Below are 24,645 nucleotides of genomic sequence, written 5' to 3' on the forward strand. Positions count from 1 at the left end.
ATAAACATGGCTTGAGCATGTTTTGGTTCTGAGGTAGAATGACTTAAGTGTCATTAAGTTAGTTTTAAGTCACCTTTTATTGTTTGTTATCAAGCTGAGGAAGAAGCTGGGTAACACTTCTGTTAGCAGCATGTAGTTTGTATTTGGGTTTGTTGCCCTGGTCTATTGAATATATAAAGTACCTTGAATGTCTGTGAAATCCTTAATTGGAATGTGGTGCTAGTCTCTGTGGAGTCGGGGCATGGCAGCCCATATGTCAGTTGGGTGGTCTCCAGCATGGACGTGTTATCTGTCGTACTTTGGTGAGCACAGGCCTGTATTGTAAAATACAGAACTTCGAAGCTGTCTCCTTAAGTCCTTTAATACAAGCCTACATTTCTCAGTTAGGAAGGTATATGCATTTCTGTATATATTTGCCAAAATAAGGTTGTATGATTTACATGGTGAAGATAATTGGTAGAGGGAATACAGGTGAGTCCAGGTGAGAATGCAGGTCAGTGGCATGCACTTGGCAAATGAACAATAATTCAACCCAATCACCAATAAATTGAACAATTGAAAAGAATCATAATAAAACCAAATAAGGCAAAATAAAATAAGCAACAACTTCAGTATAAAAAAGATAACCAGTGCACACATCTAAAAAAAAAGTGAAAAGAGACCATAATTAAGTAATAATAATCGATTAAGTGAATTAAGCCCTTAACACCCCGCTCGTGACACTAGCAACCCATCATCAAGAAGCCCAAGGCCACTTGAACATTTATTTTCTTGCCAGGTGACAATCGTGCTTTGGGGGCAAACTCAAACCCAAGGCCAATAGTTGGAGATCTCCAAGAAAGTCTGGCCTAATCAGAATACAATATCTCAAAAAGTACCATTCATCAGGTGCATAAATCTAGTGTTAGTGTCAGAGTTGGAAAAAGCATCTTCTGAATGCACAACACAAAAAGAAGCAGTATGAAATCCTGGCCAAAAACCGGGTTCCTTATGCATTGAAGCTCAAGCTTCATTAAAAAAGGAAATTCCAGCATGATAATGATCCAAAGCATGTATCCAAGTCTACAAAGAAATGGTCATATGAACATAAAATCAACATTCCTGAATGGCAATCGCAATCTTCAGACCTAAATCTAACAGAACATTTGTGGTTTGACATTATTGCTATTATTAGTAAAACAAACTGTGGAGTGTAATAAACATTTTACATATTTCCATGTATATGAGCATAGAAATGGTTGCACATTTGCATTTCTTCAGTTATATTGTCTTTGTGATACAATTTAGGTATGAATAAATGTGTCTGCTGTATATCTTAAAGGTCTGACAGTTTTGCAGCTACAAGAACTATTTACATAAGATGTTAAGATTAAGTGCTCAAAACAAGCCTCCTGTTTTTGTGAAATCAGAAACATTGAGTTCATAACATTTAGTGATGTTGTGATATCTTGTATAGTATGTGTGTCAATTATAGAAAAAATATATAATTAAAATTAAACAAATAGTTTCTCAGTAAATAAATAAGGAATACATGATTTAGGAAAATTGTTCAAGTCACCACACGTAAACTGTGTTAATTAATTTGTAGTTATCTCCTAGAACAAACATATGAATATCTATTTGTTACATCTGGCAGTCAAAAATAGAAAATGATTGAAACCAGCTTTCATGCCAACTATGCAGAACCCTGGCAAAACACAAGTTCTAAAATGTTGTAAATTAATATTATTATGTATTAGTAGATGCCCTTATATAGGGTGAATTAAAGTTTATAATTTGGTACAAAATACAATCAGCATTATCCTAGTACAATGAGCTAACAAGTGCAGATATAATACAGTTAATGTATTATATGAATAATGTACTTTACCTAGATTACTCCAGAAAGAAATAAAACGTTTTTTTTGTGAAACATTTTACAAAAATATAATTTCAACAAATGGATATGCAAAGTAAGCAATATACAAAGAAAATCTTTAAGTTTCAATACAATTTTATTCGCAACAACAATTACTACAGGGTATTGTTATTACATTAACAGATGTTAACTATGCACATTCAAATAGATCTAGTTGAATGAATGAACTTTTCTAAGTGTTAATTCTGTGTCACTTGATGTTTATGCACTAGCACCAGTAATAAACTTAACATCCAACAGCCATAATCACAAATTCCACCATGTAAATATAATTCTGTAAGCAAGTATGTTAACATATTTTTATATTCAAGACAAGATAAACGCATAAACATAACTATATTTAAAGCAAAACACACATCTACATCTAGAGAACCATTACACTGATGAAAATATGCTGTTATAATACATTTTATTGTCTACACATATATAGCATTACATTCAAATAATTAGATACAGTATACCCTCAGAGACCTGCATCTATACAGACACAAACAAAAACAGCATGATCTTTTTGAAGGCATTTGCTGGATTGATCATTATTGATCATTATGTTCTGTTAGTGTATTAGGATCTGTATATGTTGCCATTGTAAAACATGTTTATAGTTCTGAAATCAAGGTATTACATATGCAACTTAAATTAAGTGCATTGACATAGGCATGTCGGCACACAATACTAAAACGTCAGGCACTTTGGAATAAAATGTAAGAGACACTTACTGCCAAATATTAAAAAGAGTAATATAGCTTTTTCTATTGTTACCTCAACACAAAGCAATTAAAAGGTTGTTTTGTTTGTTTCTTTAACTAAGCAGTTAATAACATTTCATTTACTTTTAGTAGTTAAGACTTTAAAACTAAAAGCAATATATAAACTGTCCCAATGAAGAGGCACAATATATTTTACAGCTGAAATACTAATATCTGTAAAATGCATGATTGAAAAATTGTTCTCTTCCCATAGTCTCTCAGTAGTTTAAGGATGAAAATATAGTATAGACTAAGGGTGCAAACCTTGTGTACTCAAGGGCCCATAGGGTTATCTGGTTTTATTCTATCTTGAGCTACCTAATTAAAGAGTCGATTGCAGCCCTCTCCGTGACCAGAGTCCTTTTGTGTCCCTATCCTCTGCACACCACTGGCCTACCATAGAGGACTATGGTCCAGCAACTGGTATACATTTCTTTAAAATGTACACCTACCTATGATTGTCGAAAAGGTTAAATGAAAACTTTGAAGACCAGAGATTAGGAAGAGAATCCTGTATACACATGGATACACATATTTATGATTAAAAGCATGAGTTAAAAATCTATAAAACGTAGGTATTGTATTGTCTTTTACTTCATTCTACCATTTCTTCTTAATATTGTAAACCATTTGCGCTGAAGTATTTCCTCTGGTTATCATGTATAATTGTGAAATCTCAAGCACTTTAAGAGACCATGGAGGCTGCTTCACGACTACTGTGTTCTGTTTAATTGTTGAATCATGCAGCTGTTGGGCTTTCTTGTCAAACATTCAACATTCATTGAACACAAGAATCATATACTGAATTGTTACACCCTTGACTTCAAATATAGGAAAAAAAAGGGAAAAAAAGTACATGCAGGATAATGTAGATTATGAAATGATAATAAAATGATTATAAAACAGCACGATAATTGTTACATCAAAATGATTCCAGTTTGTTTCTAACAAAATTATTATTATTTTTGTATTTTTTGTTGAAATACATTATTCAATTATTAATATTATTATTTACCTCCTGATACCCTTTTCTTTTTCATTCAATGTAAGATAGTGCCATTTAAACAATTAAAACACAGTTGTGACATTAATTGGATAAACACTATGATAGCACATTGCACACTGCACTATTTTAATGGGAAGCATACCTCTGAATCCTATTAATTTTTTCTTAATTAGCAATTTAAGATTGAATAAGAAAAATACATTATAGGAAAATGGTAATGATGTATGCTCACAAATATTCCAGTGTGAGGCATTAAAGATGTGTAACCTATGTTATGGCAGATTTCTAAATCTTTTAACAGTAACACACAAAGAAATAAAACCAAATTATTGCTGCTATGCAACTGATAAAACAAGTGAATGACACTTCACAAGATGGTAACAATAATTTTAATTATAGGCATGGTATCTTTATGTATCTTTGTTTTTATTCTGATTTGTTTTTATTATTATTTTATTAGTCAATACTTTCCCAAAGGCCTTTGTTTATTCAGTATTATCTGATTTAAATGTGCAGGGAACTCACTCTGTCACACAGACAAATCTTTAGATACTGTTCTTACAGGATTTTTTGTAGCATGTATTTATGCCAATACAAAAAAAATACATGTCATCCACCTCACGAATTCTCTTTTTTCTGGTAAAAAAAACCATTAATGTGTGTCCAGCCAATCTAATTGCCTTGACCCACATATTAGATTTTTTGCTGATAAGCCTCTCTGGCAAAGGGACATATTACCACATTCAATATGTGCTAAACCTAACAATGGTCTCAAACTCTTATCACTTTAAAGCATCGATTGAAATTTCACTTACACTGAATGCTAGAATATTACCATGCATTACACCATCCTTGTAGCAGTATTATGCCAATTCTTCCTCACTGTCCATGTCTACTGTCCATGACAGTCTACAAAATATTTTCCAATACATTTATTATTGACAAATGTTCTGTGATGTCATCATCCTGAAAGAAATTGTTTAAAGTCAAGTCTCACCCTCGCAGCCCCCCACCTGACAACTCCCTCCTCCTGCTGTGACTCACAGCGATACTTCCCGTTTGAGACTGTGTCCATTGAAGAGCGTGGTAGTGGTAGGATTGGTTTTCTTAATGGAAGTCATCCTGATGGCAGAAGAGCTTTGTACATAGCTGGTGGTACGCTCCCGGTATCTATTTCTTCTACAGTGCAGATGGCTGTTGAAATGCCTGCGAAAGCTTTCGCTGAGCAGGTAGAGAGCGAAAGGATTGACACAGGAATTGCAGAAGCTTAGTATACGGGCCACCAGGGTGATGATCATGTGAGCCAATGTTGAATCAATCTTTCTGTAGTTGAAGGAGCGGTACATGTAGAGCATGTGATTGGGGAACCAACACAGGGCGAAGAGGCCCACGAACACCAAGACAATTTTGGCCAGACGTTTCCTTGTCTCCATCTTAGAAAGAAAGAGAAGAAAAAAATGTTATATTTTCTTGTTCTGTGTTCCATAACTCAAAAGCATTGCTAGTGAGGTGATTATGTTTCAGGGGATACACCAGTTTGCATGATTTACAAATAAATAAGTGCATCTAACTGAAGCTTGACACACAAAATGTTACCATACCACTGAATTGCATGTTGACTTACAAGCAATTCATACCTGTTACAATGACCTCTCTTCCTCTGATCCTAAAATCAAAATATTGTGAATCTTATACTCAAGGATTTGAATATTTCCTTTGCATTTATTACTATTACTTTGCAGTACACTTTTCTATTTGTTCTGTCTGGGTTTTTTTTACCAATAATATACATTTTCTCAGAGGGATTTGTATTAGAAATATAATTCACTTTTTTAAATCTTTGCAAATTTATTAAGAATAAAAAACAAAAAAAGCACATGTACATAAGTATTCACAGCCTTTGCTCAATACTTTGTTGAAGCACCTTTGGCACCAATTACAGCCTCAAGTCTTTTTGAGTATGATGCTACAAGCTTGGCACACCTATTTTTGGGCAGTTTCTCCCATTCTTCTTTGCAGGGCCTCTCAAGCTCCATCAGGTTGGATGGGGAGCGTCAATGCACAGCCATTTTCAGATCTCTCCAGAGATGTTCAATCGGGTTCAAGTCTGGGCTCTGGCTGGGCCACTCAAGGACATTCACAGAGTTGTCCTGTAGCCACTCCTTTGTTATCTTGGCTGTGTGCTTAGGGTCGTTGTCCTGTTGGAAGATGAACCTTCGCACCAGTCTGAGGTCCAGAGCACTCTGGAGCAGGTTTTCATCAAGGATGTCTCTGTACATTGCTACATTCATCTTTCCCTCGATCCTGACTAGTCTCCCAGTTCCTGCCGCTGAAAAACATCCCCACAGCATGATGCTGCCACCACCATGCTTCACTGTAGGGATGGTATTGGCCAGGTGATGAGCGGTGCCTGGTTTCCTCCAGACATGACGCTTGCCATTCATGGTCTGAGTGTCCTTCAGGTGACTTTTGGCAAACTCCAGGCAGGCTGTCATGTGCCTTTTACTGAGGAGTGGCTTCCGTCTGGCCACTCTACCATACAGGCCTGATTGGTGGAGTGCCGCAGAGATGGTTGTTCTTCTGGAAGGTTCTCCTCTCTTCACAGAGACAAGCTGGAGCTCTGTCAGAGTGATCTTGGTCACCCCCCAGACTAAGGCCCTTCTCCCCCGATCGCTCAGTTTGGCCGGGTGGCCAGCTCTAGGAAGAGTTCTGGTGGTGGTTCCAAACTTCTTCCATTTACGGATGATGGAGGCCACTGTGCTCATTGGGACCTTCAATGCTGCAAAATTTTTTCTGTACCCTTCCCCAGATCTGTGCCTCGATACAATCCTGTCTCGGAGGTCTACAGACAATTCCTTGGACTTCATGGCTTGGTTTGTCCTCTGACATGCAGTGTTAACTGTGGGACCTTATATAGACAGGTGTGTGCCTTTCCAAATTATGTACAATCAACTGAATTTACCACAGGTGGACTCCAATTAAGTTGTAGAAACATCTCAAGGATGATCAGTGGAAACAGGATGCATCTGAGCTCAATTTTGAGTGTCATGGCAAAGGCTGTGAATACTTATGTACATGTGCTTTTTTTGTTTTTTATTTTTAATACATTTGCAAAGATTTCAAACAAACTTGTTTCACGTTGTCATTATGGGGTATTGTTTGTAGAATTTTGAGGAAAATAATTAATTTAATCCATTTTGGAATAAGGCTGTAATATAACAAAATGTGGGAAAAGTGAAGCGCTGTGAATACTTTCCAGATGCACTGTAAATCATACAAAATGTGTGTCAGGATACAAACAAAATTTAGAACATAATACCTGACACATAGGTACTGGTATTTAATATTGTACAGTGTATGGAAATACAAGATCATTGGAATTCGCTGCCTCACCTTTTCTCTTACACAAGGCAGATATTACAACAGAGACAAATTAAATACATGTAGTAAAACAAAGTACAGAACATATACAAAATTAAAGCATGAAAAAATGCAGGTTTGTATAAACAGCATTAGTAAAACATTATTTCAGATTAATTTTATTATTTTCCTCACTGACGAAGCAGTAGACATTTTCCTGTCATAAAAAATAAGTGTCTGCTCTTGGTTACCTGTCACTGCAATATAAATGGTTCTACAAAAGCTCAAATACCATATGAATAATATATGTGCCTTTTGAAATCTACACATTTTTCAAATCCACAGGATAAATATTCTTGCTTTGTGTAGTGTGTTAAACATATCTATTGAATTAGATATAAATGAGTTGTAAATGACAAGGGGAATGTACTGTTCATGCACTTCTTTATTTTGAAAATATCACAGGAAGACAAGTTACATTTAATTCACTCAAAGTGATTTTCAGCTGCATTGGGATTTAAGTCTGCTAACTATGACTTATTATTTTGTGTTAATATTATTTCTGAATTAATCTGATGGACCAATCAGACAAAATTGGAAACCTAAAGGCAGAGGAAGGAGCCAACAATTTGAGGTGGCTGCAGCTGAAATGCAAAGTGGAAAGAACGTGCTATAGCAGTTGTTCCACGTATGTGTAATTTTAAAATGCATACAAACCACAAATGTAATAACTGCCCAGAAATTCAAAACCCCCCCATCCACAAATGTACCATAACTCCCACAAATAAGGTGCCCACATATATAATGTCTTCCACAAATGATGCAGCTATGATAATGCTGGAGAATGGTTTAACACACCCATGTCCAGATGATCTTTTAAGATAGTTTTACTTAATAAATAACATTGTACAATGTCTGGTACTTCTTCTGTAGTTCTGTAGTGTAGTCTGTAGTTTTTGACTATGTGTTTTGCAAAGCTTTCATTTGCTGTATTTCAATCCTCTGTATTTCAGTCCCCAAGAAGCTTATAAAGCCTCCACATTAATTCACCTATTGAGCAATCATTAACAATCATCACATTGTATTACTTTAATAATTTCCATATTACTATAAATCTTGATTAACAGAACAGTTTATTTACCTAACATTCATAGTGTATTCTCTAATAGTAATATGTAATATTCAATATTATTTTGTTTTTCATATACATTATATTTTATAAATGTAAGCATCATTAATTGGGTGTCCTTGTATGAGGTCATATCATCAGGGCTTCCAGAACCAAACTAGATGCTGTCACTGCTTGCTCCCGCACTTCCCCGCCTCACCCCAGAGGTCATCATCACCAGAGTTTTAACCATGTCAATCCACATTCCTCAAACCCCAGTGCACTCTCTCTCATCTCCCTCCGCTCTCATTCACTCAGCAAAGCCCCAGCACCAATTACCTTACAACTCCTGCCTTGTATACAAACCCCTTGGTCACTTCCACTCATTGCTAAGTCTAGTCTTCTTTCGAGTTGCTATTCTAAGTATTCCCCTTGATTATTGATTGCCTGTTTTCAACCTCCTTTTGTACCTTGACCTTCGATTCCCAGATTCTCCCTACCAGCCAGTTCGCCTCATTGTTGACCCTTGCTTGCCTTATCGACCTCACCTCCTTGGCATTGTTGTTTGCCAGTTTTGACCCTCGCCTGTTCCGGGACTCCCTTAACTCCTGGATTCCTCTCGCCCAAGCTGCTACAATACAGATGCTAGTTGTGTGTCAAATGTCCTACTTGTCAGCATTTGTAGCGTTTAAAGCAATAACATACAGGGAAAAAGAACATGACTCAGAAGACTTGAAAATACATTAATAAACTTAAGTTTAAATTAATATACAAATGAAATGTGCATATAATTAGAATCAGGGCCGTCGTTATAGGGGGTGAACAAAAGGAAGAACCGTCACACAAATCTAGTGGACCAATGGAGACCCATGATCTACACCCACCTCTAAAGCCCCCCTACATGTAAAAACTGTACCAGAACTCGTAATTGGAAAAAAATGTCAGCAAACGCAAAGAAACGGATGGCGAAAGCAAAGAGTCTAGTAATGTAACCAAAGGTAGTAACTCCAGACAAGAATGTAAACTAAATGGATTAAATAAATTGAATAAAATGAGTTGTTTTTGCTTTAAAATTATTTGCGTGCTAGTTTCTTTGTTTTGCTTTTGACATCATTATTTTTGTTTACAATTCTATACATTTTGCTTTCGTTTGTTTTATTTTTGATCTCAACATCCATTATTTTACTTTTCCTAGAAAATATTGTTCCATTTTCAACTATTTTTCTAATTTGCAATATATATATATTTTTTAATGTGTTTCTTATGGCAATAATTTGAGCACATACTTTTTCAAACAGATTTTTTTTTTGTCATAGTGGATTAAGGACTCATGTCAATGACCTTTCGTCTTCAGGATTTCTCTAATATGTGTGTGTTTATTTTTGATGTAACCCAACTACGTGACATGGCAGATGGAGATCTGTGAATGCGTTGCATGAACTTGAACGATAAACTGTCTGACGGAGAATCTCAGGATATAAATGGTGAGAATCTCTATACTGAGCTAAGGTTACTGTGCAAAATGATTGCTAAAATCTGCAATAGAAATCCTTTGGTTCCACAAAAGTATTGAGGGCACTCGTTATGAAATCTTCTGACCACACAGTTGCATTGGGGAGTGCAGTTTTTTACAACTAAACAAAACAAAAAGGACAACAATGTTGCATGAAAGGTTATGTGGACCTTTGGTAAGTTATGCTATTCTTCTATTATTTATTTAGTTTGCCCCATGCAGCATAGTCATTATTTAAATAATCAATCTGATGTCCATGATTTGATTGTTCATTGGTTAACATGGGTTAAGCTGGCAATAGCAATAACACTAAATGTACACAAAATTCATAGGGTTCCGTAAGGCTGATTCGCCTTGGGCGCCACACCTAGGGTTGTCTTCCGAATACCCTAATTGGAATCTGTGCTAAACATCTAATAAAATCTTTCTCTCCAGTGTTTGAAAATACAATCCATTATGTGTGAATATATGTGAAAATAAGGTAAAAATACATAATTAAAACCATGCACGAAGTTGGATAAGAGGATAGATTTAAAAAGTTTGCTTTGTGCTGGTCAAATACACAGATACATAAATAACCACTTTCACAACCCCCAATAATGCCTACTCAATGAGAAATTAGAAATGGACATCCCAAATGTCACGTTTGGAGAGCCTCAAAGTGATCCCTTTATGAAAGGTAAATTTAGCATTTCTTATATCATTAAATATTAACCCCCAGAATAAAATTATGCACTTAAAGTGCACCCTATCCTGATACTAATAAGAAAAAATAGTAGTTAGAAATTATATTTTATGTTTTTAAGATGAAATGAACATGTTTGGACAAGAAGTCAATGTACTAATTATGTCATATTTGCTGGCAATGGTTATAAAAAGAGCAATGTTTCAAGTTGTCTGGACTCAAGACAATGAACTGAATAGATGATCCACTATCACCCACTGATGTTAGATTATTTTAGGTAAATATCAGAACATTTAATTTAATCATCTGCAGATTTTACACTGCAGATTTGGACTTATGTCATGTTAGGTCCAACTAATAACAAAGATCATTCAAAGGGGCCTTGCATCAGCATATGAAAGAGATGCACTTTAATTAGCTGCATTATGTGCAGTTGTATTTAATGATGCTGGAGAGAGGTTTTTCCTTCTGAAAACCTCATTCAAATGGGCTCAGTATCTGCAAAATTCTTATAGTTAATGTATTTCAAATATCTTGGGTAGACTGTATTCAAATATTCTTAGGTCACATTCAATAACTAACCAATTTTGCAACTAGCTTAATATTGCCATTGGATTTTATTTAGTTGCAATTTTCTCTGCTCAAGTCAGACCCTGGATTGCTAGCCTTTCTGTGAACTAGCGGTGCCATGCTACCTGTATTATTATTATTATTATTATTATTATTATTATTTTATTATTATTATTATTATTATTATTATTATTATTATTATTATTATTATTATTATTATTATTGTTTATTTATTGGCAGACACCATTATCCAGGGTGACTTACAAAACATAAGAGCAATACAAAGTGCAAAAATACAGTACAGTTCAAAGCATAATGCAATTTACAAATTCCAATCTACACAAGTCATCCTGTAATCTTAAAAGTACACTTGGGTGAAAATAGTACAAAAATAGTATTCTATACTATTTTTGTACTATTTTCACCAAAGTGTACTTTTAGTATACTTCTTTTTCACAAGGGAGTACTCGTTCTTTCTGAAGACTCAAGACTTGAAAGACCTTTTCATATGCTATTATATGCCTAGGATATAATAAGGACTACATTCAGTGAAATGTCATCCATAAAAGATACAAGCAGCATCTACTCAGACTATTTAATATGGCAAAGGATCACAACTTTTTATTAAAATAAAGTTAAACTTTACATGCATTTCAAGTGTGGAATAACAAATACAGGTCTAGTGTTGCTGTATTCCCTTTATGCTTTATTCAATATTATTTCACTCTTATTACTAAAGACTAGAAAACTCAGCTACTTGACAGATGCATTTAAGATGCTGTTAACTTCCCACATACAAAAGTATATGAGAGGCAATAAATACTTTTTAACCATACTGGATTCCCAAAGAAATGTTTAAAGAAAAGCAATTGTGTGCATTAATATAAAGTGTATATGTGTATATATAATCTAATTTCCAGCATTTTAGTCAAAAATGCATGTATTATTTCCATAACAGATGCATAATACTATTTTTTACTTCCAGTCAGGATGTCCAAAACATATGACATTGGGCCAGATTAAATCAAAACTTTGACCCACCCACTAATAGAAAACTACAAATCTGTACATAGTAGCGGTAACATTTACGATTAGAAGAAAGTGGCATCTTACTACAAATGAAGCAGCAACTGAGTACAGTTTTGTAGTTTTCTATTAGCGGGTGGGTGAAGGTTTTGATTTAATCTGGCACATTATTCATGTGTAAGTAAAGTATATTTCTGACACCTGCATAACTTTCTGTTCTGTGTAATGTAATGTATGTGATTTTGCAATATTCCTATAGATTCCTATTATATACACTTATGTGTTAAGTATAGGATGTTTTTTGTTATTTATATGAATCTTGATGAATTATGAATTACTAATTAATATTATAAAGTTATATAAATAATTACAAATAATAGTTTTATTATTATAAATAGATTATGCTATGCTTTTATAAAAGGCCTGTTATTAGTTTTTGCAATGAAATAGAACATGATTATAAGGGGTAAAGATATAGCCTAACCCTTTGGTTGTCTTATGGGCTCAAATTAACACCATAAGTAACAAATTCAAAATAAAATAAAATAAAATATATCGTAAACAAAACAAAAAATATGTTGAGATAAAAAATAAAACAATTGAAAGCAAAATGTATAGAATATGACGTTTCATATATGTATTGCACTTATATTTTGTAAGTCACCCTGGATAAGGGCATCTGCTAAGAAAATATATATATATATATATATATATATATATATATATATATATATATATATATATATATAATATTATAATATTATATTGTATATATTATAATATTTAAAGTGTACACAGATAGGAGTTACAAGTAAGCTAGGTCTTAATCTGTTTGCTGTAAATCACCTCTACTGCTACAACCTTTAGATTTTACAACATTAAATGCCTCTACCAGTCTACTCTTCAGTCTGCAGTAAGATTGACAGAATTCAAGCCTAACACAGAGAACAATCTACATACTGCTTTTCCAGTATATTACAGTGATCATCTAAAAGTGGATGCATTCAGTGGAGGAATTACATTTTAAAATCCTTCCCAAATGCTGTGTGCTCTTTAATCTTACCACCTATTCTTGATTAGGTTTGCAAAGTGTTTTCTGCACATATACCTTGGCCTAGCCCCAATCAAAATTCTGACCTACCTTAAAGTACCAGATTACTAACTTTTATCCTATCACATTTTGATTTATAAGTGGTATGGGATCAATTCAACTTCAATATTGGTTTATACTTCTTGATTTGTGGATAGGTAAAGGTTTGATTTGGTCTAGTCCCTTGTTTCCATATATTCTAAAACTAGTTAGGAAACCGTGTGACTCTGATTGTGCACAATTGTCCTTGATTTGTTCTGGGCCCTTCTCCACACTGTGCCAATGCAATACAAAAATGCATCACAACATTCACCAATCACAATCATAATTAGTTAGTTAGTTTTAACATTTAATCTACATGCTCCAGTGGGCAATAAAGACAAAGCAGAACAACCAAGGAAACCACAAATGACAATGACAAATGGTTTTGAAAAAAATATAAATAATTAAAATATTATCTGTATGAGGTAAAATATGCTCATCAGAATATAGAAAACCACACTGTTTCAGCACAAATTATTGTCTTATCCAAAAGATGAGACATTCATCTTAAATCTTGAATGTAGTTTATGTGATTTGCTTACCTTTGATGTTGGATCATTCACGTTCTCTCATAAGCAATGCATAGTTTGCACTCAAATGAAGATGCCTGATTGGTAGCAGGCCACAAATAATATCTCTAGTATAACAGCGGATTAATTTATAGTTCTGGATCCATGTATGTTTTCATATTTTATTTTATATGAAAATGCACGTGGCCCAACCAAAGTGCTTCAGACACTTGCTTTTACAGCTAGTCCATTCTTCATATGGAGTTTCTTAGAAAAGTGGCTAAAGATTATTGAGTACAAATGCTTAGTAGTAAAAGTAGTACATAACATAATATAAATCTGATAGCATACAGCAAACTCTTGTATTTCTTTAGTTATGTATCTATCTCTATCTCTCTATCTGTTATTTTTTAACAAAAGCTTTAAAATATTGGTAGGACTGTCTTATTTTTATTTTTTTATATTTTATTTGAAATAATGTCTCCCATACTTCATTAACCAGCATGACATGGAACTAGAGTCACCTTACTTAGTTCAGGAGGAATGTGGGAGAGTCATCATCATGCCATATCACTGGAAACAACATATAGATTATTGTATGCCATGTGAGAACAGAACATATTAATTGAAGCCAGATTATTTTCATAGGTGTAATTTATAAACAACTTGTCTATTTAATCAGTGTATCCAAGGAGTTAAATTACATTCAATCCTTAATAAATATCAGCAATGAATAGTGCTACAGGAAGGAAAGCTTTTGCTTTCAAATTCCCCTTGGAATATAACAGACTACAAATACAAACCCACAGTTCCATAATTGTAATCATAATTTTATTCAATTGTCTTCTAATTGTTGTGGTGGTATTAAAGCAGTAATGCAGGCATATGTGAACTGTTTTTACTGTGTGCTATCTTGCTGTTATATTCCTCCTGGGACATTATTCTAACCCAGTAGTTTGTGGCTAATATGACACTTCCTATATATAAATGAACAAAGAAAGAAGCTGCCTTGTGTGCCTTTTTAAGTTTGTATATATTTCTCCCACTACCCTACTCATACCTCAGCATCCTTCCTGATAGAGCCCAAGGCTTAACCTTCAATTTGGCTTAAACATTTTTTTACTAAAGTAATGGTGAGTGGTTTTCCTCAAGATGGCAACCTACAAGTTAGATTGACAGACTGGCTATAATTAGATGTGGCACAGTCCATTTGTATTTCTTATCTTGAATCCCCTTGATTATAATTATAATAATTATAATTTATAATTATACTATAGACTATAAAAGCTCCTTGAATAACAAAGACTGATTCTAAAAATAAAGACGGATCATTTAACCAATGTTTTTGCAGCATGAGGCTTTTTCTATCAAACAGTATATACAGTGAGGGAAAAAAGTATTTGATCCCGAGCTGATTTTGTACGTTTGCCCACTGACAAAGAAATTATCAGTCTATAATTTTAATGGTAGGTGTATTTTAACAGTGATAGACAGAATAACAGCAAAAAAATCTAGAAAAACGCATTTATAAAAGTTATAAATTGATTTGCATGTTAATGAGGGAAATAAGTATTTGATCCCCTATCAATCAGCAAGATTTCTGGCTCCCATGTGTCTTTTATACAGGTAACGAGCTGAGATTAGGAGCACTCTCTTAAAGGGAGTGCTCCTAATCTCAGCTCGTTACCTGTATAAAAGACACCTGTCTACAGAAGCAATCAATCAATCAGATTCCAAACTCTCCACCACGGCCAAGACCAAAGAGCTGTCCAAGGATGTCAGGGACAAGATTGTAGACCTACACAAGGCTGGAATGGGCTACAAGACCATCGCCAAGCAGCTTGGTGAGAAGGTGAGAACAGCTGGTGCGATTATTCGCAAATGTAAGAAACACAAAATAACTGTCAGTCTCCCTTGGTCTGGGGCTCCATGCAAGATCTCCCTTGGGGAGTTTCAATGATCATGAGAACGGTGAGAAATCAGCCCAGAACTACACAGAAGGATCTTGTTAATGATCTCAAGGCAGCTGGGACCATAGTCACCAAGAAAACAATTGGTAACACACTACACCGTGAAGGACTGAAATCCTGCAGCGCCCGCAAGGTCCCCCTGCTCAAGAAAGCACATGTACAGGTCTGTCTGAAGTTTGCCAATGAACATCTGAATGATTCAGAGGAGAACTAGGTGAAAGTGTTGTGGTCAGATGAGACCAAAATCGAGCTCTTTGGCATCAACTCAACTCGCCATGTTTGGAGGAGGAGGAATGACCCCAAGAACACCATCCCCACCGTCAAACATGGAGGTGGAGATATTATGCTTTGGGGGTGTTTTTCTGCTAAGGGGACAGGACAACTGCACCACATCAAAGGGACGATGGACGGGGCCATGTACCATCAAATCTTGGGTGAGAACCTCCTTCCCTCAGCCAGGGCATTGAAAATGGGTCGTGGATGGGGATTCCAGCATGACAATGACCCAAAACACACAGCCAAGGCAACAAAGGAGTGGCTCAAGAAGAAGCACATTAAGGTCCTGGAGTGGCCTAGCCAGTCTCCAGACCTTAATCCCATAGAAAATCTGTGGAGGGAGCTGAAGGTTCGAGTTGCCAAACGTCAACCTCGAAACCTTAATGACTTGGAGAGGATCTGCAACGAGGAGTGGGACAAAATCCCTCCTGAGATGTGTGCAAACCTGGTGGCCAACTACAAGAAACATCTGACCTCTGTGATTGCCAACAAGAGTTTTGCCACCAAGTACTAAGCTGAAGGGGTCAAATACTTATTTCCCTCATTAACATGCAAATCAATTTATAACTTTTTTGAAATGCATTTTTCTGGATTTTTTTGTTGTTATTCTGTCTCTCACTGTTAAAATACACCTACCATTAAAATTATAGACTGATCATTTCTTTGTCAGTGGGCAAACGTACAAAATCAGCAGGGGATCAAATACTTTTTTCCCCCACTGTATAAGTGCCATCTAAGGATCCAGCAAGCAATTTCTTGAACAATAGTAGTGCACAAGCAATAATTGCACAAAAGATCTGAAGTGGGAGCAATATGCATTTGTCAGTGGCTGCTATATTCACAGTTCCAAACTTAATACATGACTGAACAGACAGAATGGTGATGTTACCTGTCTTTTAGAGTGCTCGCTGAATTCCCCAGGCATGTTGTGTGCGCTCCTGATCAATGTTCTTGCTATGTGGAAATAGTAGATACTGATAATGGCAAGAGGGATGAGGAAATAAACCAAAAATATCATGATTGAGTGGATTTTAGGATGCATCTCATTTGAGAGAGGGTAGGGCACACAAGCAGTGAAGGTGACATTATTGTCCTTGATGTGCATCACTTGGGAGAAGATGGCCTCTGGAATAGCCAGCAACACAGAGATTATCCATATGGTGATAGCCTTTAAACAGGTCCAAAGCACTGCACTCGATGTTTGGATATCCATGGGGTTCACGATGGCTTTGTACCTGATAAAAAATAAAAATAAAAATTGTATTCAGATAATGGTATCTTCAGATCTATTCACATCTATTCTAATATGTTTTGGTAGGTATGTTTTATAGATGAGACGGTGAGAAAAATGTACAACTAATATAGTAAAAAAGCCCACTCTCACTTTCTTTTCCATAGTATAAGAATGAACTTTTCTTTTTATTTTTTGACGAGATATTTTTATTGGGGGAGATAACAGAAGAATATGGCAATGATAATAAAACACAGCGAAAAACTGCTCACTTTTTTATTTATTTATTTATTTTACATTTTCACCCCTCCCACCACATCCCATTTCCCCCTGACACGAACCTTCCCGCCAACCCCAAAAGGACCCCCCCAAGCAGAGAAAAAAACAAAACAAACAGAACAGAGTATATCAAATCAATGTAACATAATCATATCAATATGCTTTGACAGCATCAACGGCCACTGACTATGCCTGCACAGTCCCCTCCTTGGCACCTTGAAACTGTGCGGTAGAACGCTGTAAATTGATAATCTCCAAAAAGGCACGTATCCAATGAGACCAAGGAAGGCAATGTGGGGGCTGCCAATGGAGTGCCAAATTTTTTGGGGCTGCCATGAGACCTGCCAGCAAAACCTATTTCTTTTGTATCGACATTTCAAGAGATGAATTGTCATCTAATAATAATACCCTGGGACTGAAAGGCATCTGTCTATCAAGAATGTGTCCTGTGTCCAAAATGAAGCAACCTCAGGAGACTCCCATAACATATGCATGAAGGAGCCCATGGAAACCTGTGAACAGTGCTCACATAAGGGGGGATTGTTCATTTTCATTAAAAATCATTCATGTGGAGTTAAATAGGTCCTATGAAGAACATTAAAATGAATACATTAATGACTGGGATTCTTAGATGCACATTTTAAGTTATTCAAAATATTGTCCCTTAATGTCTCTTCACCTTTGAGAGATTATTACTCCCATATAGAAGAGTTTATAGGCTTTCATAAGAAAAGTATAAAGTACAGAGACTTGATATTTTGTTTTACCCCTCTTGTCCAGTTTGCAAACAATAAATGTGAAATGTTAGCAAGACTTGCCCATTTATTTATATTTAAACTTTAAATATTATTAAAGTTATTCATCGTGATAGAATGTAGATATAGTCAGATGTCTACCCCCAAGTATTTCAACTGTTTAACGACTGGTACATTTAAAGGTAGGTCATGCTCTCTCATCAAATGATTTAACGGCATTAAAGCTGATTTGGACCAGTTCATTTTGTAATCTGACAGTAGACTAAAATCATAAAAAAATACCTAATATATGGGGGAGAGATTGAGGAGTATTATCAACAAACAACAACACATCATCAGCATACAATGAAATATACTGTTGAGTATTTTTTTAACTAATAGGAGTAACCAGTATAGATTGGTGCAGTCTGAGCAAATGGCTCAAGCAAGAGAGCAAACAAAAGTGTATAAAGTGGGCTTCCCTGGTGGGTGCCTCTAGAGACAGTGAACTGAGATGAGCATTTACTGCCTGTGAGTACCATTACAGAGGGGTTAGTGTATAACACTTTTATCATATTAATAAATTCAGGGCCCAGGCCCATGAAGTCTAACAATGACCACAGATATCCCTATTCCAGACAGTTGAAAGCTTTTTCAGCATCTAGTGTGAGGATTGTGTATGGAGTGTCAATATAAACCACGGAATGTATAATGTGAAAGAGGTGGCAGATATTATCAGATTCTAGACAGTTGTCCTTGATTAAAACAATTGTCTTAAATGTCCTAAATGTTCCCAAAACTTAAGGAAGAGTTTGGGGGTGGGGGTTGTATTCCACCATGTGCAACCATTACATTCTATCCATGTGCCTTTACTGTAGTCAGAGGCACAGCCTAATGATAGGAAACACAATCAGTATCCCCCCAACCGCCCCTGCTTGCATGAAAGAAACACTGTCAGCCCCCTCCCGCTTGCGTGGAAGAAACACCGTCAGCACCCCACCAACCACTTGTGTGAAAGAATCACCGTCAGCAGCACCCCCCCGGCTTGTATAAAAGAAACACCATAAGCACTTGCGTGGAAGAAACGTCAGCACCTCATCAACCGCTTGCGTGAAAGAAACACCACCAGCACAGAATACATTTTGCATCTCATGTTTCCAATTACCAAGTCATTACCATATGTTAATAAGCCACGACATTAAAGGAACAGGACTCTGTAGGTGGATGAATGAAGGCAATGTGCTGGACAGAGGCAAGTGCCATGTTTCACGTTCTATAATTTGTACTTTTATATCTCATTAGAAATCACATCTGGCATCAGTCCACACTGTGCAGTGCACTCAAGTCTGGACATATTATGAATGCACACCTCCTTGGTTATATAGTAGTGGACACCTCTATGCCATTGTCCTGACAGGGCAAATGACAAGCCTCATATGCGTAGTATTGTAGTACAAACACAATATTGTGGATGTAGTAGTATTTAATATTACCCAATATCCATAATTGTCTGTATGTATGTAGGTAGTCACAGACTCAAACATAATATTATGTACATTACTGCTGCTATGTGTCCAAAACAGGCTGTAAAGTAAGATTTGTTTCAGAAATAGACATGTTAATAGATTATATTTATCAATTATCTAGATGCAAAGTGAGTGAACAGAAGAAAAATCTAAATCAAATCAATATTTGGTGTGACCACCCTTTGCCTTCAAAACAGCATCAGTTCTTCTAGGTACACTTGCACAAAGTCAGGGATTTTGTAGGCAGGTGTATGATTAAACAATTATACCAAACAGGTGCTAATGATCATCAATTTATTCAATATGTAGGTTGAAACACAATCATTAACTGAAACAGAAACAGCTGTGTAGGAGGAATAAAACTGGGTGAGGAACAGCCAAACTCAGCTAACAAGGTGAGGCTTCTGAAGAAGTTTACTGTCAAAAGTCATACACCATGGCAAGACTGAGCACAACAACACAATGTAGCTATACTGCATCAGCAAGGTCTTTTCCAGGCAGAAATTTCAAGACAGACAGGGGTTTCCAGATGTGCTGTTCAAGCTCTTTTGAAGAAGCACAAAGAAACGGGCAACGTTGAGGACTGTAGACGCAGTGTTCGGCAAAGGAAACTTACTGCAGAAGATGAAAGACACATCATGCTTTCTTCCCTTCACAATTGGAAGATGTCCAGCAGTGCCATTGGCTCAGAATTGGCAGAAAACAGTGGGACCTACTGTCCAGAGAAGTCTGGTCAGAAGTGGCCTTCATGGAAGCTTAGCAGCCAAAAAGCCATATCTCCGACGTGGCAACATGGCCAAGCAACTATGCATGAAAACACGGGAACTGGGGTGCAGAAAAATGGCAGCAGGTGCTCTGGACTGATGAGTCAAAATTTGAAAAACAGTGCATCCGAAAAGTATTCACAGCGCTTCACTTTTTCCACATTTTGTTATGTTACAGCCTTATTCCAAAAATGGATTAAATTCATTATTTTCCTCAAAATTCTACAAATAATACCCCATAATGACAACGTGAAAGAAGTTTGTTTGAAATCTTTGCAAATTTATTAAAAATAAAAAACAAAAAAAGCACATGTACATAAGTATTCACAGCCTTTGCCATGACACTCAAAATTGAGCTCAGGTGCATCTTGTTTCCACTGATCATCCTTGAGATGTTTCTACAACTTGATTGGAGTCCACCTGTGATAAATTCAGTTGATTGGACATGATTTGGAAAGGCACACACCTGTCTATATAAGGTCCCACAGTTAACAGTGCATGTCAGAGCACAAACCAAGCCATGAAGTCCAAGGAATTGTCTGTAGACCTCCGAGACAGGATTGTATCGAGGCACAGATCTGGGGAAGGATACAGAAAAATTTCTGCAGCATTGAAGGTCCCAATGAGCACAGTGGCCTCCATCATCCATAAATGGAAGAAGTTTGGAACCGTCAGGACTCTTCCTAGAGCTGGCTGCCCGGCCAAACAGCGATCGGGGGAGAAGGGCCTTAGTCAGGGAGGTGACCAAGATCCCGATGGTCACTCTGACAGAGCTCCAGCATGTCTCTGTGGAGAGAGGAGAACCTTCCAGAAGAACAACCATCTCTGCAGCACTCCACCAATCAGGCCTGTATGGTAGAGTGGCCAGACGGAAGCCACTCCTCCGTAAAAGGCACATGACAACCCGCCTGGAGTTTGCCAAAAGGCACCTGAAGGACTCTCGGACCATGATAAACAAAATTCTCTGGTCTGATGAAACAAAGATTGAACTCTTTGGCCTGAATGGCAAGCGTCATGTCTGGAGGAAACCACTGTTTGGCACTGTTCATCACCTGGCCAATACCATCCCTACAGTGAAGCATGGTGGTGGCAGCATCATGCTGTGGGGATGTTTTTCAGCGGCAGGAACTAGGAGACTAGTCAGGATCGAGGGAAAGATGAATGCAGCAATGTACAGAGACATCCTTGATGAAAACCTGCTCCAGAACGCTCTGGACCTCAGACGGAGGCGAAGGTTCATCTTCCAACAGGACAACGACCCTAAGCACACAGCCAAGATAACAAAGGAGTGGCTACAGGACAACTCTGTAAATGTCCTTGAGTGGCCCAGCCAGAGCCCAGATTGAACCCGATTGAACATCTCTGGAGAGATCTGAAAATGGCTGTGCACTGACACTCCCTATCCATTGGTGTCAAAGGCGCTTCAACAAAGATTTGAGCAAAGGCTGTGAATACTTATGTACATTTGCTTTTTTTGTTTTTTATTTTTAATAAATTTGCAAAATTTAAAATGCAAAAGGAAACTTCTTTCACGTTGTCATTATGGGGTATTGTTTGTAGAATTTTGAGGAAAGTAATGAATTTAATCCATTTTGGAATAAGACTGTAACATAATGTGGAAAAAGTGAAGCGCTGTGAATACTTTCCGGATGCACTGTATTTTACTGTAGCAGAAGGCAGTTTGTTCACCGAAGGGCTGGAGAGCGGTACATGAATGAGGGCAACAGTGAAGCATGGTGGAGGTTCCTTGCAAGTATGGGGCTGCATTTCTGCAAATGGAGTGGGGATTTGGTCAGAATTAATGGTCTCCTCAATTCTTAGAAGTACATGCAGATACTTTTTCATCATGCAATACTATCAAGGAGGCATCTGATTGGCTCCAAATTTATTCTGCAGTATGACAATGACCCCAAACATACATCGAAAGTCATTAAGAACTATTTTTGCCAGGACTATAAGGAACAAGATGTTAGACCTAGAAGCCACAGTGCTGGCGTGTGACTATAACATGGCTTACAGAAAATGATGGGGACAAAATCCCTCCTGAGATGTGTGCAAACCTGGTGGCCAACTACAAGAAACGTCTGACCTCTGTGATTGCCAACAAGGGTTTTGCCACCAAGTACTAAGTCGAAGGGGTCAAATACCTATTTCACTCATTAACATGCAAATCAATTTATAACTTTTTTGAAATGCGTTTTTCTGGATTTTTTTGTTGTTATTCTGTCTCTCACTGTTAAAATACACCTACCATTAAAATTATAGACTGATCATTTCTTTGTCAGTGGGCAAACGTACAAAATCAGCAGGGGATCAAATACTTTTTTCCCTCACTGTAAGGTTGTTCGTGGAGTTCTACAGGGATCAGTATTAGGGCCTTTGCTTTTTTCTAATCTATATTAATGATCTGGAATCTGGGATAGTTAACAAACTTGTCAAATTTGCAGATAATATTCAGTTGTGGGCCGACACCTGGCAGATGAAATTCAATGTGGACAAGTGCAAGGTATTGCATGCAGGTAACAAAAATGTCCACTATAATTACACTATGGGAGGAATAGAACTAGATGAAGTAACGCATGAGAAAGACCTAGGAGTCTATGTTAAGACTGTACAATGCGCTAGTTAGACCTCATCTGGAATACTGTGTACAGCTCTGGGCAGCACACTTCAAGAAAGATATCGCTGCTCTAGAGGCAGTTCAGAGGAGAGCAACCAGACTTATTCCAGGTCTGAAGGGAATGTCCTACTCGGAGAGACTGAGGACATTGAACCTTTTCACCCTGGAACAAAGGAGACTATGTGGGGACTTGATTCAAGTCTTCAAAATCATGAAAGGCATCGACCACATCAAACCAGAGGAGCTTTTCCAGATCAGCAGGGACACACGCACCCGGGGACACAAATGGAAATTGGGCTTCAAGGCATTCAAGGCGGAAAACAGGAGACACTTCTTCACATAGAGAGTTGTGACAATCTGTAACAAACTCCCCAGCGATGTAGTTGAAGCTGAAAATTTGGGAACATTCAAAAATAGACTGGATAGGATCCTTGGATCACTTATTTATTAATGGACAGCAAACGATCATGATGGGTCGAATGGCCTCCTCTTGTCTGTAAACTTAATGTTCTTATGTTTATACATTTAATTTGTTATTTTTTAATTGAAAGGCCACTCTGTTAACTGTTAATTTAATAATTTAAATATAGCAGAACATATGTTCCATTTATTTATTTTACATGAGCACAGCAGTTAGGATAAACATTTATTTGGGACCTGGTGCATACGGTGACAATCGTGTGTTCACCGTGATGTAGCTCGACAAACATAACATCAAAATGCACCCCCGATCTCATCCTATGCCACTGCTTTCAATGTGGCTACTATAACTGTCAACAAAGCACTTCCCAAAGCTACAGCTATATTCAACAAAAAGGGGGGTCCTACAGCACTAACTACTTCTGACAGAAATCTAATTAACATACAAAAATAAAAACATTACAATGAGCGTAATTTACTTCGGAAATCCCATCCCATCCCCCAACGTCATATCACCTCACAATTCACACAATATCACATATTATAATGAAATGTCAATCATATTCAATAGAGTTAATTTCCTTCACGAATGGGAATCCCAGTTAGAGTCCAGTGCAGCTTCTGATTTGATGTAAAATTGCATGATCTCACCAGGGAAAGATGAATGGTGATTATGTGAAAAAGGTGGGGGAATGATGATGATGAGAAGGTAGAAGTCTGTTAGCCAAGACTGAGATGTCTGAGATTACAGGATCACCATTTGGTGTGGACAAACCGGCCCTGTTGCAGTCTCGCATGCAGGCCAAGCCTAGCCTAAAATTCCTTCTGCATCAAATACAAAAATAACCATTGAAAAAAAACTAAAAATGCTAACAGGTTTGTGACTGTTACATTACACCCCTTTTCCATAGCATAGAATATGTAAAAGTATTTGTAGATAGATATGGATGAATGATTTTCTTCCCATAACATTTACATGAAACACTTCACATACATAATTCAGGAAAAGCATATGGAGAGGTCTGGATGATATGTATTGGAAAATATGCTTACAAATGTATAGTCTTCTTCCAAGATCTTTAAAGCATCATGTTTGATATCTGTGGTGGCACTGGTGTAAATTTGGAAGCTCTGCATTCATCCCATCTGATTTTTATCCAAAAGAGATTAAGCTTTATGGGGATTTAATACAATAAAATGATGAGTAATGTCTGCATTTTCGTGTCATCTGACCATAAACCATGATCCC

The 24,645-nt window shown here is 36.7% G+C and overlaps 1 protein-coding gene across 1 annotated transcript in view; it reads right to left on the minus strand.

The window, feature by feature from the left end:
- Window positions 1-4,590: 4,590 nt before the first annotated feature.
- Window positions 4,591-24,645, minus strand: part of nmbr (neuromedin B receptor) — a 29,975-nt gene continuing 9,920 nt past the window's right edge. The window contains exons 2-3 of the mRNA XM_066701097.1: window positions 16,712-17,057; window positions 4,591-5,106 (exon numbers count right to left, since the gene is read on the minus strand). Of these exons, the coding sequence (XP_066557194.1) occupies window positions 4,714-5,106; window positions 16,712-17,057 (739 nt within the window). The 3' untranslated portion in view covers window positions 4,591-4,713. The remainder of the gene's footprint in view (window positions 5,107-16,711; window positions 17,058-24,645) is intronic.

This window comes from Amia ocellicauda, chromosome 1 (genome assembly GCF_036373705.1).
Source record: "Amia ocellicauda isolate fAmiCal2 chromosome 1, fAmiCal2.hap1, whole genome shotgun sequence".
Taxonomy (NCBI): Eukaryota; Metazoa; Chordata; class Actinopteri; order Amiiformes; family Amiidae; genus Amia; species Amia ocellicauda.